General features: G+C 42.2%; 1 protein-coding gene across 1 annotated transcript in view; it reads right to left on the bottom strand.

Moving 5' to 3' along the window:
• Positions 1 to 19,659, bottom strand: part of LOC311135950 (phosphatidylinositol-3,5-bisphosphate 3-phosphatase MTMR4-like) — a 135,262-nt gene that overhangs the window by 23,620 nt on the left and 91,983 nt on the right. Inside the window, exon 4 of the mRNA XM_084169992.1 lies at positions 2,654 to 2,770. Coding sequence (XP_084026118.1) covers positions 2,654 to 2,770 — 117 coding nt within the window. The remainder of the gene's footprint in view (positions 1 to 2,653; positions 2,771 to 19,659) is intronic.

Genomic DNA, 19,659 nt, shown 5'->3' with positions numbered 1-19,659 from the left:
TTTGTCAACTATAGTTAGATACATGCAGCTTCTCTTCCGACTATAATGTAGTGCTCACCAGAATAATGTCTTACATCGATAGAATGAAGGCATTAGTAATCTAGTTAACACTGGTAAAGTTGTCTGTTTGGTTTAGGGACCAGGGAGAAAACGCAATATCTCCAAAACAGTGGAAAGATTGGTCCTGTGCAAAATGTCAAAATGTCATCAGTTTGACCGGTTTTAAGGGAATGAAAAGCTGAGAAAATGATGAAACACGTTTCTGATAAGACTTCAGTTCATATTTAGTGCATATTTTATGTGGTTGAAATACTGTCTGCTTGCATAACAGTTTCAAAGATAACACATTACACACACATTCAAATTTTCTCAAGAGATGCTGAAATAAATAAATAAATAATCTCTCTCCACTCCTGTTCCCGAGACAAAATTAACATTTGTTGTATAATTTTAATACAAGACATGCATAATTCTGCAGGAGTTCATATTATATTACTCTACATGTGAGAGGTTATAGGCCTACAGTCAGTGTCCATATTTCAGTTACTATTCCATTTAACCCATATGAAATTAAATGATGAATATTCTGTTTATTAATGGATACAAGGACACTCATGAACGGGATATCAAAGGTGCATGTAAACAGCTTATCCCAAATAAGACCTTAAGTGGGATATGAGCTACTATCAGAAATACTGTGTGCATGTAAACGTGGTCAGTGACTATGGTCTGGTTTCAATGATGGACTCTATTGGCATAGAGGAACTACGTCACTGTCTACTTCACTACTTTATCCGCTTGAATACAATACAAAATAGTAGCTAGTAAGATGGAGGTCACGGAGCTTATTTTTTATGAGTGCATTTCGCAAGTGGCTAGTTTGCGGCAGCTACCTTCAATAAATTCACTACAATGGTTTTGCCTGCAAACTTTGGTTTTGAAGGCTGTTTGTATTGCATCAGTAGGAGGGGCCACTGGATGCTAAGATAAGTGTGTGTGTGTGCGTGTGCGTACATATGTGAGTGTGCCTGTGTGTCTGTGGTGTGCGACCGCGACTATGAACGCTGGGCCGGCTCCCTGAGACTCCAGAGGTCATGTAAAACAGTCCTGGCTGGTGGTGAGATGATAGATACCGGTCACTGCACCATTCCTGTGGTGCCCGACACACTGCCAACTCAGTGGGGGTGAGGAGGGGACCAAGCATCAGGTCCTGGAAATGGCTCTGCATCTCAATCACATCATTTGAAGTGCTACCAGCCTTGGCTTGTAAGCAGCAGGACGTTCTGTCTAAAATGTATTATATGGCCTGTAATGAATCTAACCAGCAGAGCCTCTCCTTTCAGGCAGGGTTCTCTTCCTCGCATTACCACCTCTCAGTTCTGTGCACAAGTTCAGATCTATAGACAGTGTAGCAATTAGCCTGGCAACCAAACTGATTTATGTACATTACACTGCAGCGTTCAATCTGGTTTAACCAGGCTATGTCAGAGCAGCTACTAGAACATGCTTGTGTTGTTTTTTCCAGGATCTCTGTATCCTGTGTATTGCATGTGTTAGGGCTGGGCGATACGGCCAAAATGTCATATCACGGTATTTTACAAAACATTGACGGTATTTTATGTTTTTGAATGATACAAGTTTTAAGTTTGCTGTATGAGTAGTGCGTGACCCTACGGTGGCAACACATACATTCTAAATGATTTCAATGGGTCTTTCTCCTTTCTGATTGTTTTATACTGTTCAATTCAACCAAAAATAATTTCCAGTATTTTCATCAATTTCTGCATTTCCTGCACTGATTTGAGATCATTTCCACACTGCCACATAAGGCTGAACGATATGGGCAAACAATCTAGGTCTTATTTTTAACCAAATGTTACAATTGCGATTTGACTTGCTATTTAGAGCAAACCACTGGGGTGAACTGTTGGAATCATGGGAATAGAATGATTATTCTAATTCCATAGTTAGAATATAATAGTGGGCACTTTGAATATAGTGTTGTTTGACATGAAAACAAATGAAAATGCCAGGGAGGAGTTATCGTGACAGGGTAGGAACCAAAGTGTTGGACAAACAACATGCTGATTTAGGTCTACATCACTGGTATTATCAGGATGCATAGCTAATTACGTTTGCGCTGACTCAGTACATTAGCTAGCTAGCTAGCCAGCTAACTAGTGATTAGCATTAGTGGCTAACACGATTTAGGCCCAACATGCTAAGAAAAGACAAACTTGCTGTTTGCAGGTGAAAGAAACACAAACTAATAGTGTAATTCTAGAACACTAGTGGATTTATATTAAGAAGCAAAGTGAAAACAGCATCGTTGTCATCAACATTGTTGCCTGTGCTGAATTGACCATGCAGACCGAACGCAAGTGTCTCGTGGTCGAGGAACAACAGATGCACTCCTTGAGTGACAGGGGGCGGGGCTAGGTCTGTGTGGAAAGCAGCATGGAGAGAGAGACAGAGCGGAGAGAGTTGACTCAAGTAGCGAAGTAAACTATAAAAATGGGCGTTACACACGGCGTATCACATTTAACAAACCAAACATTCAAATACCTTTATAGAAGGTAAAGTAAAAACCCAAACCGGTCCGTGCATCAATACCGGTGTATCGTAAAATACGCATGTGTGCATCATGTCTTACATTGATGATGGAGTCCTTAAACTTGATGTGGAGCCTGTAGTTGGAGATGGCGATGATGGCGTCATCGGCTCGGCCTAGATACTCCACCCCTTCCCCCTGCAGAGCTGGGAACGGCACCTGGAGGGGACACAAACGTCAACGCAACGTTAAGACAACATCAACCACAACGCTTAATCAACACTGCGATAAGGACAACATTGGAAATCAGGACACAAACGTCACAATGTTAAAACCTTGCAGTTTTTACAGTATATTGACTTATCTTCCTATTAATCCCATTGTTCTCTGTAAAACTTGCAATACGGCCATCACACATCAAACCAGTACAAAATGACCAGTACATGGTCCAATGGAGAATCAACACTAGTCCTGCTGATTTTCACACCTGTTCGTGGTCTCTTAAACGTGTAACTTGTTTCTCCACCAGTATTACACAACATTAGTACAGTACAATTACATCTTGTTTTGCTCATCCCAGTGGTTGCAGGAGGACAGACTCTCACTACCATCTAAACTGGATGTAGGCTTCAGAAGAGAGACCACACCAAGCTCTGCTGTTTACACTCACCGAACCCACAGCTTAACTGAGCAATGTTTATCCCTAATACACCATGTCACTTAAGACATGTACCCATTGACCGTATATTAATATCAGCTTGTACCACTAGTATGGTAGGGATGGTGTAAGGATGGATGGGGCTATTCTTATAACCGGGCCAGCTCAGCACAGCTTTGGCTCAGCTTGATTCGGCTCAGTAGTGTGAAAAGCACTTTAGTTCTCCTGGTCAGTGTTGTTGGAATCTGATTGGCTGGTTGTCCAGGTGCTTGCGCTGCTAGTGTTTGAGATCTGCTTTGGTAAACAGTATAGAAATAGAATGACTTTCTCCTTGGCTAAACTAGGCTCGTCATTTAACATTTGTATTCATATTTACAGATCACATACAAGTTTGTTATTAAAGCACATGAAAGCTTACATGTTCAAGAAGGTATTTCTAAAAATATAAAAAAAGAGAGAGAAAAAACATTTACGGCCCTACTGTGAAGTAGGAACTAACGCCTAACGCCCAGCTTCTTGAATCCCATTCACAAATGTGCTTGTGGCAGTCCCAATTAGCACTTCTAGCATAAAAGGATCTATGTGAGAGAGGAGAGCATGTCGGCTGGTCTTTGAGGCTGAGTGAACAGGCCGACAGGCTAGGCAGGCGGGCGGGCAGTGAGGTTGTGTACTATGTACTGTGTGTGTGTGTGTGTGTGTACATGGTTGATGGTACTGTGTTCGTGATGGCTCTCAATCCATCTATTAACATTCCAGATACATGCCCATTTCATTAGCCCCGCAGCCCCGGCCCTCAGCCCAGACTCCGGGCCTGCATCCCAAATGGCAACGTATTCCCCATAGGGCCAAATAAGTAGAGAATAGTGTAGTGAATGCCATTTGGGACACAGAGAGGGAGTAGACCCATGCATTAAGATCATTGGTTCCCATCACAGAATAGAACACATTTGTCATCTCTCTCAGAAGCAGCACATTTAGCTGCTTAAAACCCAACCAGGTGGAGGGAAGGAGACAAATAAAGACTAAACAGAGGGAACTGATGGTGCCAAACTCTAGTCTAAATGATGCCTCAAGTCGTCTAAAACAGGAAGCCAGTTAACGAGATCCAGCCAAACAAACATTAACGCTCACTGTGTTCAATCCATCCAACTTTACCCTCTTCCTTATTTCAACATTTTATTGCACTTTACCGAAAAATATTTATACTGAACAATAATATCAACGCAACATGTAAAGTGTTGGTCCCATGTTTCATGAGCAGAAATAAAAGATCCCAGACATTTTCCATATGCACAAAAAGCTTATTTATTTTGTGCACAAATCTGTTTACATCCCTGTTAGTGAGCATTTCTCCTTTGCCAAGATAATCCATCTACCTGACAGGTGTGGCATATCAAGAAGCTGATTAAACAGCATGATCATTACACAGGTGCACCTTGTGACGGGTACAATAAAAGTCCACTAAAATGTGCAGTTTTGTCACACAACACAATGCCACAGATGTCTCAAGTTTTGAGGAAGTGTGCAATTGGCATGCTGACTGCAGGAATGGCCACCAGAGCTGTTGCCAGAGAATTGAATGTTCATTTCTCTACCATAAGCCGCCTCCAACGTCGTTTTAGAGAATTTGGCAGTACGTCCAACCGGCCTCACAACCGCAGACCACGAGTAAGCACGCCATCCCAGGACCTCCACATCCGGCTTCTTCACCTGCGGGATCGTCTGAGGAGGGGGAAGGGGGGTGCTGAGGAGTATTTCTGTCTGTAATAAAGCCCTTTTGTGGGGAAAAAATAATTCTGATTTGCTGGGCCTGGCTCCCCTATGCCCTCCCAGGTCCACCAATGGCTGCTCTCCTGCCCAGTCATGTGAAATCCATAGATTAGGGCCTAATTAAATTATTTCAATTGACCCTCCTTATATGAACTGTAACTCAGTAAAATCTTTGAAATTGTTGCATTTATATTTTTGTTTAGTGTAATAGTGACAGAGACAAATTATGCCCGTGTTCGTCTTTTCATTAGACTGGCGAGTGGCAACAGATGAGAAACATCTTAGCTGTAATCATTGTTTTACAGTGAAGCTAACAAAATGGTTACATAGACTATCTGCATTGCCCCTTCTATTTTATTTTTGCACTGACTATGTACACTCACTCACACACAATTATCATATACGCTGCTGCTACTCTGTTTATCATATAGCCTGATGCCTAGTCACCTTAACCCTATACATATCTAACCCTCCAACTCCAGTCCATTCCCTGCACATTGTAAATATGGTATTGGCACTGACTCAGGAACTAACCCTGTATATAGCTTACTTACTTTCTATTTCTCGTGTGTTTTTGTTCTACTTGACTTTATTTTTTATAGTCCTACTGATGTTGATTACTGCACTGTCGCGAAAGAGCAAGCAAGAAAGTCATTTCACTGTACTTGTGCACGTGACAAAAACTTGAAACTGAAGTTGTGTACCAGGACCTTGTTGGCCAGCGAAAAGTGGTTTGGTTGTTGTTACAGTGGGGAAAAAAAGTATTTAGTCAGCCACCAATTGTGCAAGTTCTCCCACTTAAAAAGATGAGAGAGGCCTGTAATTTCCATCATAGGTACACGTCAACTATGACAGACAAATTGAGAAAAAAAAACCCAGAAAATCACATTGTAGGATTTTTTATGAATTTATTTGCAAATTATGGTGGAAAATAAGTATTTGGTCAATAACAAAAGTTTCTCAATACATTGTTATATACCCTTTGTTGGCAATGACACAGGTCAAACGTTTTCTGTAAGTCTTCACAAGGTTTTCACACACTGTTGCTGGTATTTTGGCCCATTCCTCCATGCAGATCTCCTCTAGAGCAGTGATGTTTTGGGGCTGTCGCTGGGCAACACAGACTTTCAACTCCCTCCAAAGATTTTCTATGGGTTGAGATCTGGAGACTGGCTAGGCCACTCCAGGACCTTGAAATGCTTCTTACGAAGCCACTCCTTCGTTGCCCAGGCGGTGTGTTTGGGATCATTGTCATGCTGAAAGACCCAGCCACGTTTCATCTTCAATGCCCTTGCTGATGGAAGGAGGTTTTCACTCAAAATCTCATGATACATGGCCCCATTCATTCTTTCCTTTACACGGATCAGTCGTCCTGGTCCCTTTGCAAAAAAACAGCCCCAAAGCATGATGTTTCCACCCCCATGCTTCACAGTAGGTATGGTGTTCTTTGGATGCAACTCAGCATTCTTTGTCCTCCAAACACGACGAGTTGAGCTTTTACCAAAAAGTTTCATCTGACCATATGACATTCTCCCAATCCTCTTCTGGATCATCCAAATGCACTCTAGCAAACTTCAGATGGGCCTGGACATGTACTGGCTTAAGCAGGGGGACACGTCTTGCACTGCAGGATTTGAGTCCCTGGCGGCGTAGTGTGTTACTGATGGTAGGCTTTGTTACTTTGGTCCCAGCTCTCTGCAGGTCATTCACTAGGTCCCCCCGTGAGGTTCTGGGATTTTTGGCAACCGTTCTTGTGATCATTTTGACCCCACGGGGTGAGATCTTGCGTGGAGCCCCAGATCGAGGGAGATTATCAGTGGTCTTGTATGTCTTCCATTTCCTAATAATTGCTCCCACAGTTGATTTCTTCAAACCAAGCTGCTTACCTATTGCAGATTCAGTCTTCCCAGCCTGGTGCAGGTCTACAATTTTGTTTCTGGTGTCCTTTGACAGCTCTTTGGTCTTGGCCATAGTGGAGTTTGGAGTGTGACTGTTTGAGGTTGTGGACAGGTGTCTTTTATACTGATAACAAGTTCAAACAGGTGCCATTAATACAGGTAACGAGTGGAGGACAGAGGAGCCTCTTAAAGAAGAAGTTACAGGTCTGTGAGAGCCAGAAATCTTGCTTGTTTGTAGGTGACCAAATACTTATTTTCCACCATCATTTGCAAATACATTCATTAAAAATCCTACAATGTGATTTTCTGGAAAAAAAATTCTCAATTTGTCTGTCATAGTTGACGTGTACCTATGATGAAAATTACAGGCCTCTCTCATCTTTTTAAGTGGGAGAACTTGCACAATTGGTGGCTGACTAAATACTTTTTTTCCCCACTGTATGCTGTGAGCATTCAATAGAGACTACAACATCTAGAGCATCTCTATTTTGGAATCACATAGCACAAAGTTGTTGCCTAGTGACCACTTAGGCCCAATAATACTGCATTGCCTCATCACACTCACTATTTGATGAGTCACTCTAAGAGCGGGACCTGTTGGGGCATGACAGGCAGGGGAGAGGGGATTACTGCAAGATGTCTGAAACAACATCATTAGCCAACACAAGGCTGAGACATAGTACAGCCCAGAAAAAAACGAGTAACTAAAAAGGAGCATGTGACTGGGCCTGGGGACTACAAAATTAGTGTCTGTATATATATATATATATATTATTTTTTAACGTATTTCATAATCTACTCAAACTCACTTCTCTCTGGTGAAATGAATAATCAGAGAAATGCACAAGGATCACAGCAAAGAGAGATGAGTGCGCAACTTTCTTTTCCATTTGATCAGAGAAAATGTAACAAATGGACAATCTTATTTTAAAAAACAGGGTGCATGCAGGCTTCCAAATGGAAGCATCACGAATCGATAGAGGCCGTGAGGCTTACTGATGGCTCTGGATGGAGCATGGCACTGTTGCCTGGCCTAGATCACGCTTCCTCTAGCCAGATAAACACCAGACTGAATGAATGGTGAGGGCAGTGTTCAGTCTGGTTTAACCAGGCTACTCTCCCTCCGTGGTGAAGATTATAACCTCTACTTGTTTTTTATCATTGTCCCTCCCGGGTCAGCTCATGGAACCAGCCCAGACCAGTGTCCCATAGTCTGCCCTGTGCCCCATCTCTCTTACTAAAGTTTGTGCTGCTGCTCATCTATCACAGAAAGAAAGTGCCTGGGTAGCTTTGGCTTGGCAAGAGGTGCAGGAGAGAGGGTGGGGTGCAGTGTCGATGGGGTCTCACAGATAACATCAGTAGTCTGCCTAAATATGAGTGGAGGAGCTGTACAGATAAAACTATGGGTATGGCTCTCTCTTTATGGGAGGTGTAACATTCCTAACATGGTCTCGGAGTCTGACTGCTTATTATGAGAAACTGAAATGAGCTGCGGTGGGAAGGAGAGACGACATCGTCAGAACACTAACGAAGCCTCCAGGGGCTAAATCACGTGCACCGCTCGTTAACTGTCCAGGCAAGAGTGGATGAAGCCAATCCACTGCTAGTCCACTGTTGAAGGCAGGGTACTAACACATCCCGCTGAAAGTGTCATACGTAGTTTACATGCTGTGCCGTCTCCCTCTGAGCGGCATCAAACTAGCTCTAGCTCCGCTGAGAGTGTCATAGTTAACACCCTGTATAGTCTCTCTATGAGCTGATTCAAACTGGCTCTGCGGTTCTGCTCTGCTCCAAATAGAGTTGCATGACTCACTGACGGCCGGCTAGTGCAGAAGAAGATACTTTGTCACGTGTTTCCCTCTATCCCGCATCAGGCAGTACAGATAAAAAGAGAGGGAAGGGAGACCGAGGGAAAGAGAGAGAGATGGATAGAGGGAGGAAACATATTTTATGACTTGGCGGTTTGTGAGTTGTGACTTCCGGTTTCAGGCAGTCAGAGAGGGAGGGTCACTACTGAGAGGGGAGTGGAAGAGGGGAGGGGAGGATGAGGAGAAAAGGGGGAAATGCAGAGCAGTATGTGAAATGGACGATTGTAAAGCACCACTGTACATGTGATACTACTGTGGCTGAGGCTAGCTATACTGGAGGATGTCTGTAATTCGCCTGCAGTGAGACCCATTTAAAGTCAGTGTAGCACCTATTTCTCAATTCCAGAAAAGCTTATACAGTGCATTCAGAAAGTAGTCAGACCCCTTGTTACAGCCTTATTCTAAAATTGATTAAATAAATACAAATCCTCATCAATCTACACACAACACCACATAATGACAAAGCGAAAACAGATTTATTACAAATAAAAAAACAGAAATACCTTATTTAAATAAGTACTCAGACCCTTTGCTATGAGACTCAAAATTGAGCTTGGCTGCATCCTTGAGATGTTTCTCCAACTTGATTGGAGTCCACCTGTGGTAAATTCAATTAATTGGACATGATTTAGAAAGGCACACACCTGTCTATATAAGGTCCCACAGTTGACAGTGCATGTCAATGCAAAAACCAAGCCATGGGGGTCGAAGGAATTGTGTCGAGGCACAGATCTGGGGAAGGGTACCAAAAAATGTCTGCAGCATTGAAGGTCCCCAAGAACACAGTGGCCTCCATCATTCTTAAATGGAAGAAGTTTGGACCCACCAAACTGAGCAATCGGGGGAGAAGGGCCTTGGTCAAGGAAGTGACCAAGAACCCGATGCTCACTCTTGACAGAGCTCCAGAGTTCCTCTGTGGAGATGGGAGAACCTTCCAGAAGGACAACCATCTCTGCAGCACTCCACCAAATCAGGCCTTTATGGTAGAGCTGCCAGATGGAAGCCACTCCTCAGTAAAAGGCACATGAAAACCCGCTTGGAGTTTGCCAAAAGGCACCCAAAGACTCTTATACCATTAGAAACCAGATTCTCTGGTCTGATGAAACCAAGATTGAACTCTTTAGCCTGAATGCCAAACGTAACGTCTGGGGTGATTCTGAAACCATCCCTTCGGTGAAGCAAGGTGGTGGCAGAATCTTGCTGTGGGGATGTTTTTCAGCGGCAAGGACTGGGAAACTAGTCAGGATTAAGGGAAAGATGAACGGAGCAAAGTACAGAGAGATCCTTGATGAAAACCTGCTCCAGAGTGCTCAGGACCTCAGACTGGGGGCGAAGGCTCCCCTTCCAGCAGTACAACGACCCTAAGCACACAGCCAAGGCAACGCAGGAGTAGCTTCGGGACAAGTCTCTGAATGTCCTTGAGTGGCCCAGCCAGAGCCCGGACTTGAACCCGATCGAACATCTCTGGAGACACCTGAAAACAGCTGTGAAGCGACGCTCCCTATCTAACCTGACAGAGCTTGAGAGGATCTGCAGAGAACAATGGGAGAAACTCCCCAAATACAGGTGTGCCAAGCTTGTAGCGTCATACCAAAGAAGACTCAAGGCTGTAATCACTGCCAAAGGTGCTTCAACAAAGTACTGGGTAAAGGGTCTGAATACTTATGTAAATGTATTTTTTCAGTATTGTGTGTAGTTTGATGAGGAAAAAAACAATTTTATAAATTTTAGAATAAAACAAAATGTGGAAAAAGTCAAGGGGTCTGGAAACTTTCCCAATGCACTGTAATAGTAGCTTAGAGCACCCCAATAAAACATTCAAATTAAACTCTTAAATACATTTTTATATTGTAATGTTGTTCTGAAGATTGGGCTTGAGGTTCTCAAAATCAGCTCTACCTTCGGAAACAATCCCATAATGCCCCGCGGTCAGTGTCACACAGTGAGGAAATATAAAGTCATGCTCACCTTTCTATACTTTTGTTTTTTGTCAGTATGCGTAAAGACAGTAACAGTATCGAGCTAGCAATTGCATTTTTATTCATCTTCTCCTTTTTGATCGCCTTTTTAGAGTTTAGTGAAGTTTACAGTTTAGTTTTTGGTCATGCAAAAACTTTGTAAAAAGTGGGATAAGTTAGTGAGAATGAGGCGAGCAAATTTGGTGTCTCCTTGTCAATCGGCAGGGCACATTTCATCACTAAGAACTTCCACGACAATCGCCAATGGAAGGAGGGCTTGAGCAAGAAGTTGCTTCTCAAAGTGGATGCTGTCCCTACCATCAATGTGGTTTCTAAAACATTTTAAACAGCCAGCAGTTCTGAGCATCACGGACTTCAGTGAGCATGGAAGTGAACCGGGTAAGTGAAAGAGCTAGTTTAGCTCACGTCTTCCATCTAAATAACATTGATAAAACTAACCCAATGTAAATATGTCTGCCAGCTGTTAGCTAATTGCTGCTGCTGGTCATACTATAGTTAGATGGCCAAAATGTAGGTCATATAGCCTATGCTAATTGCAATTTACCGTCCTAACGCCCTGAACAGTATAGCACAGGACTATACTGTGCTATACTGTAGGAACTATCTTCCTTTAAGTGCAATCATGAGTATAAATACAAAATCTGGAGTGAATCTGACATATGATTCATGAAGAGAAGATGATTGCAGATGATTTTGAGCATTAGCGTTACATATGCAAAGAATTAGTTGTTAATAGTTTTCTTGTTTTTTGAGATACCAAATTCAGTGTGGTTCACCTTAGGGACATCCATGATAGCGATGACAAGTTTCAAGCTGATCAGCCACTGTGGATTTACAGTGTTTTATACGGACACGTAAAATCAGATTTTTGATTTGTCAATAACTCAGCTATCCTTTGACCAATGAAATCAAATGTTATTTGCCACATGCACCAAATACAACAGGTTTGGGCCTTACAGTGAAATGCTTACTTACAAGCCCTTAACCAACAATGCAGTTTTAAGAAAAATAAGTTAAGTAAAAAATAGATAAGTAAAAAATAAAAATAACAAATAATTAAAGAGCAGCAGTAAAATAAAATAACAGTAGGGAGGCTACATACAGGGGGTACCGGTACAGAGTCAAGAGGTAATTGAGGTAATATGTACATGTGGGTAAAGTTAAAGTGACTATGCATAGATAATAAACAGAGTAGCAGCAGCGTAAAAGAGGGGGTGTGGTGGGGCAATGCAAATAGTCCAGGTAGCCATGATTAGCTGTTCAGGAGTCTTATGGCTTGGGGGGTAGAAGCTGTTAAGAAGCCTTTTGGACCAAGACTTGGCACTCCGGTACCGCTTGCCGTGCGGTAGCAGAGAGAACAGTCTATGACTAGGGTGGCTGGAGTCTTTGATAATTTTTAGGGCCTTCCTCTGACACCGCCTGGTATAGAGGTCCTGGATGGCAGGAAACTTGGCACCAGTGATGTACTGGGCCATACGCACTACCCTCTGTAGTGCCTTGTGATCGGAGGCCGAGCAGTTGCCATACCAGGCAGTGATGCAACAGGTCAGGATGCTCTCGATGGTGCAGCTGTAAACATTTTTGAGGATCTGAGGACCCATGCCAAATCTTTTCAGTCTCCTGAGAGGGAATAGGCTTTGTCATGCCCTCTTCACAACTATCTTGATGTGTTTGGACCATGATAGTTTGTTGGTGATGTGGACACCAAGGAACTTGAAGCTCTCAACCTGTTCCACTACAGACCCGTCGATGACAATGGGGGCATGCTCAGTCCTCTTTTTTTCCCTGTAGTCCACAATCATCTCCTTTGTCTTGATCACGTTGAGGGAGAGGTTGTTATCCTGGCACCACACGGGTAGGTCTCTGACCTCCTCCCTATAGGCTGTCTCATCCTTGTCGGTGATCAGGCCTACCACTGTTGTGTCGTCTGCAAACTTCATGATGGTGTTGGAGTCGGGCCTGGCCATGCAGTCATGGGTGAACAGGGAGTACAAGAGGAGACTGAGCACGCACCCCTGAGGTGCCCCAGTGTTGAGGATCAGCGTGGCAGATGTGTTGTTACCTACCCTTAACACCTGGGGGCGGTCAGTCAGGAAATCCAGGATCCAGTTGCAGAGGGAGGTGTTAGTCCCAGGGTCCTTAGCTTAGTGATGACCTTTGAGGGCACTATGGTGTTGAACGCTGAGCTGTAGTCAATGAATAGGATTCTCACATACACTACCAGTCAAAAGTTGACACACCTACTCATTCAAGGGTTTCTTTATTTTTACTATTTTTTACAGTGTAGAATAATAGGGAAGACATTAAAACTATGAAATAACACATGGAATCATGTAGTAAGCAAAACAAGTGTTTATATTTGAGATTCTTCAAATAGCCACCCTTTGCCTTGATGGCAGCTTTGCACACTCTTGGCATTCTCTCAATCAGCTTCATGAGGTAGTCACCTGGAATGCATTTCAATTAACAGGTGTGCCTTCTTAAAAGTTAATTTGTGGAATGTATTTCCTTCTTAATGAGTCTGAGCCAATCAGATGTGTTGTGACAAGGTAGGGGGGGGGGGGGTATACAGAAGATATCTCTATTTGGTAAAAGACCAAGTCCATATTACGGCAAGAACAGCTCAAATAAGCAAAGAGAAATGACAGTCCATCATTACTTTAAGACATGAAGGTAATTTCAAGAACTTTGAAAGGTTCTTCAAGTGCAGTCGCAAAAATCAAGCGCTATGAAACTGGCTCTCATGAGGACCGCCACAGGAATGGAAGACCCAGAGTTACCTCTGCTGCAGAGAATAAGTTCATTAGAGTTACCAGCCTCAGAAATTGCAGCCCAAATAAATGCTTCAGAGAGTTCAAGTCACAGACACATCTCAACATCAACTGTTCAGTGGAGACTGTGTGAATCAGGCCTTCATGGTCGAATTGCTGCAAAGAACCCACTACTAAAGGACACCAAAAAGAAGAAGATACCTGCTTGGGCCAAGAAACACGAGCAATGGACATTAGACCGGTGGAAATGTGTCCTTTGGTCTGGAGTCCAAATTGGAGATTTCTGGTTCCAACCGTCGTGTCTTTGTGAGACTCGGTGTGGGTGAACGGATGATCTCCGCATGTGTAGTTCCCACCGTAAAGCATGGAGGAGGTGGTGTTATGGTGTGGGGGTGCTTTGCTGGTGACACTGCCTGTGATTTATTTAGAATTCAAGGCACACTTAACCAGCATGGCTACCACAGCATTCTGCAGCGATACGCCATCCCATCTGGTTTGGGCTTAGTGGGACTATAATTTTGTTTTTCAACAGGACAATGACCCAACACACCTCCAGGCTGTGTAAGGGCTATTTTACCAAGAAGTATAGTGATGGAGTGCTGCATCAGATGACCTGGCCTCCACAATCCCCCGACCTCAACCCAATTGAGATGGTTTTGGATGAGTCGGACGGCAGAGTGAAGGAAAAGCAGCCAACAAGTGCTCAGCATATGTGGGAACTCCTTCAAGACTGTTGGAAAAGCATTCCAGGTGAAGCTGGTTGAGAGAATGCCAAGAGTGTGCAAAGCTGTCATCAAGGCAAAGCGTGGCTATTTAAAGAATCTCAAATATAAAATATGTTTTGATTAACACTTGTTTGGTTACTAGATGATTGCATATGTGTTATTTCATAGTTCTGATGTCTTCACTATTATTCTACAATGTAGAAAATAGTAAAAATAAAGAAAAACCCTTGAATGAGTAGGTGTGTCCAAACTTTTAACTGGTACTGCAGGTGTTCCGCTTGTCCAGGTGGGAAAGGGCAGTGTGGAGTGCAATAGAGATTGCATCATCTGTGGATCTGTTGGGGCAGTATGCAAATTGGAGAGGGTCTAGGGTTTCTGGGATAATGGTGTTGATGTGAGTCATGACCAGCCTTTCAAAGCATTTCGGCTTTTCTCAAACCTATAGTTCATGAAAATAAGATTATAGAAGTATTTTTAGGTACCACCTTTAACAACTCAATCATTGCAATATAGAGTAAGCCTAGTAAAGGGATTGAGAGAACCCCATTTTATGACAGATTTTCTATTGTCCTTGAAGGTTAAAAAAAAAACGGATGTAAAGGTAGAAATAATGAGCTAAACATAGATAAATATTTTGAATGCGTTTGTGAATCACAAATGAAGCTGCTGTATTAGCGCATGGTTAGCGGGCTAATTTGATCTGTGCATGTGCAAGCAGCGGTAGCGCAAGCCTCCCTCACTGTGTGAGTGAAGTGAGTTTGGAAAAACTGAAAAGTATGCATCTTAAAAAAAGTTTCAAAATACAAACTTTATATGTTTGTTATAAGACATCACTTCAAAAGGACCTCTCTTGAAGGACAGTTAAATACACTATTCTCCACAGCTCTGCCGTGTTTAATGGCCATATACAGTTGAAGTCTGAAGTTTACATACACTTAGGTTGGAGTCATTAAAACTCGTTTTTCAACCACTTCACACATTTTTCAAACAATTGTTTACACACAGATTATTTCACATATAATTCACTGTATCACAATTCCAGTGGGTCAGAAGTTTACATACATTAAGTTGACTGTGCCTTTAAACAGCTTGGAAAATTCCAGAAAATGATGTCATGGCTTTAGAAGCTTCTGATAGGCTAATTTACATAATTTGAGTCAATTGGAGGTGTACCTGTGGATGTATTTCAAGGCCTACCTTCAAACTCAGTGCCTCTTTGCTTGACATTATGGGAAAATCAAAAGAAATCAGCCAAGACCTCAGAAAAACAATGGTAGACCTCCACAAGTCTGGTTCATCCTTGGGAGCAATATTCAAAACGCCTGAAGGTACCGCGTTCATCTGTACAAACAATAGTACGCAAGTATAAACACTATGGGACCACACAGCTGTCATACCGCTCAGGAAGGAGGCGTGTTCTGTCTCCTAGAGATTAATGCACTTTGATGCGAAAAGTGCACATCAATCCCAGAACAACAGCAAAGGACCTTGTGAAGATGCTGGAGGAAACAGGTACAAAAGTATCTATATCCACAGTAAAACGAGTCCTATATCGACATAACCTGAAAGGCCGGTCCGCAAGGAAGAAGCCACTTCTCCAAAACCGCCAAAAAAAGCCAGACTACAGTTTGCAACTGCACATGGGGACAAAGATTGTACTTTTTGGAGAATTGTCCTCTGGTCTGATGAAACAAAAATAGAACTGTTTGGCCATAATGACCATCGTTACGTTTGGCTGAAAAAGGGGGTCGCTTGCAAGCCGAAGAACACCATCCCAACCGTGAAGCACGGGGGTGGCAGCATCATGCTGTGGGGGTGCTTTGCTGCAGGAATGGTGCACTTCACAAAATAGATGGCATCATGAGGAAGGAAAATTATGTGGATATATTGAAGCAAGATCTCAAGACATCAGTCAGGAAGTTAAAGCTTGGTCGCAAATGGCTCTTTCAAATGGACAATGACCCCAACCATACTTCCAAAGTTGTGGCAAAATGTCTTAAGGACAACAAAGTTAAGGTATTGGAGTGGCCATCACAAAGCCCTGACCTCAATCCTATTGAAAATGTAGAAAATAAATCATTCACGCCACTATTATTCTGACATTTCACATTCTTAAAATAGAGTGGTGATTCTAACTGACCTAAAACAGGGAATTTCTACTAGGATAAAATGTCAGGAGTTGTGAAAAACTGAGTTTAAATGTATTTGGCTAAGGTGTATGTTAAACTTCCGACTTCAACTGTATGTGGTAGGACCGTGAAATTGTGAATGTGTATTTGAATGTCATTTTGATTTCTATATTGAACTAATCTGGTGATATTTTATATTACTATAGATATTTCATTAGGCGGGTGCACCCACAGATTATTTAACCCAGGGTTTTTGATTACTGTGAATATTTATTTATTGAGAATATATATATATATATATTGTGAATGACATATCTTATTTTTGGACAACTACCAACTACTTTCTTAAAATAAACAAGCCAGCATTTAAAACTTTACATCTAGGTCTCTGGTCTGGTCTTTCATATGATAATCTTATTACTGCTCTTCCCGACGCTAGTCCATTGATCAGTTGTGTTGTTAGTGTTCCATGCTAAGCACATGCTACATTAGCGTATGTGCTAATATGCATCTACTGGTATAGTGTGGACATCTTTGAATGCATCAACATTATTTTCTCGAACTCTTTAGGGACTATTGTGATGAGTCCAAAGACCAAATTTGGAATGAGTCTGACTTTTAGTCCTTAACAATAATATTTTTTATGATTATTTTCAAAAAGGTCCCCACAGTTATCCTATTTCTCAAGTAAAAATGGCCTTTTAATGACCAAAACATCACCCATAATTTTGTACGCTTTTAAAATATTCAGAATTTAAGAAATTGTACGTTCTCTCATTTCAAACTATCAAGAAGCATGAGAGAAGATGCAGAGTGGGCGGGGAGCTTATACTCATGAGCTCGCCTTGGCTGACAGCTCTTTGAAATGCCCTTGTGGTCATTGCCAGGTAACAAGATAACAATGGACCAAATGTCATTCCGAGCCTAAATAGTATGACAACCCATTTTCTCTGCAAAATGCTCTCATGGTCAAGAGTTGGACTGTTGGATATCAGACAAACAGCAGCAATACACAATTGCACTCCTATTGTTTTGTAACTATACTGAACAACAATATAAACGCAACATGTAAAGTGTTGGTTCCATGTTTCTTGAGCTGAAATAAAAGATCCCAGAAATGTTCAATTTGCACAAAAAGCATATTTATCTCAAATGTTGTGCACAAATTTGTTTACATCCCTGTTAGTGAGCATTTCTCCTTTGCCAAGATAATCCAACTACCTGACAGGTGTGGCATATCAAAAAGCTGATTAAACAGCATGATCATTACACAGGTGCACCTTGTGCTGTGGACAATAAAAGTCCACTAAAATGTGCAGTTTTGTCACACAACACAATGCCACAGATGTCTCAAGTTTTAAGGGACCGTGCAATTAGCATGCTGACTGCAGGAATGGCCACCAGAGCTGTTGCCAGACAATTCAATGTTCATTTCTCTACCGTAATCCAACGTCGTTTTAGAGAATTTGGCAGTACGTCCAACCGGCCTCACAACCGCAGACCACGTGTAACCACGCCAGCCCAGGACCTCCACATCTGGCTTCTTCACCTGCGAGATCATCTGAGACCAGCCACCCGGACAGCTGATAAATCTGAGGAGTATTTCTTTCTGTAAAGCCCTTTTATGGGGAAAAACTCATTCTGATTGGCTCGGCCAGGCCCACCCATCGCTGCGTCCCTGCCCAGTCATGTGAAATCCACAGATTAGGGCCTAATTTATTTATTTCAATTGACTGATTTCCTTATATGAACTGTAACTCAGTAAAATCGTTGAAATTGTAGCATGCTGCGTTTATATTTTTGTTCAGTATAATTACACAATACAGTTCACTGATACACTTCAGAAGAATTTGTTAAGTCTGAGTCATCTTAGAAGCTTAGAAATAAGGGAATGCACATGAAAACAGCATACAATAACTGTACTCGACAATTTATTGGTTCCTCTGCATTAGCATTATAAATGACAATATGTTCAGAATTGTATCTATTGATCAGACATTTATTTGATAATTTACTATAGGCCAGCATAGCCAAAATATTGATTAACATGAACACTCATGAAAAATAAAGGTGAGAAATAATGGTGAGACATCATTTGACATAAAAAAATATATATTAGAGCCATAAGCCTAATATAGGGACCCGGCCACCCTACAGTGTGCAGGACCCATTGATTCGTACAATTTGTAACACTCATCTCCCGTCCGAATGCTTGAAAAAAAAAAACAATACAAAGTAACAAAATGTGATACACTGTATCACATAAAAGTGAATTACTTAGGCTTTAGGAAATGCAACCAACTACAGAGATTGATGGGGAGGGGAGTAGGAGAGGAGGGGGACCCATGTGCCCTACTTCAATCAAGCAGGCTTCAGTCACCCACTTGGCTTCAGTCACCACCAAGATTGAAGCGGGAGACAAATCCAGCAATGGCCTCCTCCTTATCAGGCCTCTCACACTGGGGCAGACAGGGGTCCTGGGATGGATAGCTTCCCCACATACGGCACTGGATCAAGGGTGACCATGTTGAAGAGGAGATCCAGGAGCCTGTCTACAGAGCCTGTAATGTTTCTGAAAAGGGAAATATTTGTTAAATGGGTAGTGAATTTCCTTTTATTTGTCATGATGCTATCAATTTGTTGCTGTAGTGATCTACTCATTCTATAATGCGTTTTCTGGCATTTTTGAAGTACTCAATTTGAAATATGCAATATTTTGTCGTGCACTTTTGTGAAACTTTTCAATGTTTGTATTCGGAAATGTTTGTGTGCCTGAAATGCTCAATTGATGCAGATATGAAATGAATAACTATGACTTAAAGTTGATTTCGTGTCACATATTTCCTGCATGATAAGCCCTAATGACACAAGCTACATTAACTGTAAGACAACAACCCACACAATGGAATGGCAAGATATGATTTTCAGGGGTAAATCACAATACTATACATACCGCAACTCCTTTTGGGGATAACATTCCTTCGTTCCAGCTGTGTGCTAGCAGTTCTCAGACTCAATGTAGGGGGCTTAGGGATGGATTAACAAAAACCATATAGTGACTATCAGGTGTGTTACAGAAAATATCCCATCAAAGCAGCCACAGTTGCATTATCTAACACTTGCATTATCTAACGTTAGCCCCCCGATCCCCCCAAACTGTTGGCTACCGTGTCAGACTCATCCAACTCTGATACTTACATCCACTGTTAATGATGGCGTCTTCAGGATTAGCTTCCTAGGCAAGACCCATCGAATGTTCTCCCCAATTGATAAAGCAACTTCGCTCGTAATGTGCACTGCAGACGCGTGA

Source organism: Coregonus lavaretus, assembly GCF_964263955.1.
Source record: "Coregonus lavaretus genome assembly, chromosome: 10".
NCBI classification, from domain to species: Eukaryota; Metazoa; Chordata; class Actinopteri; order Salmoniformes; family Salmonidae; genus Coregonus; species Coregonus lavaretus.
The sequence above is the reverse complement of the archived record's forward strand: the minus strand, read 5'-3'. Positions and strand labels throughout refer to the sequence as shown.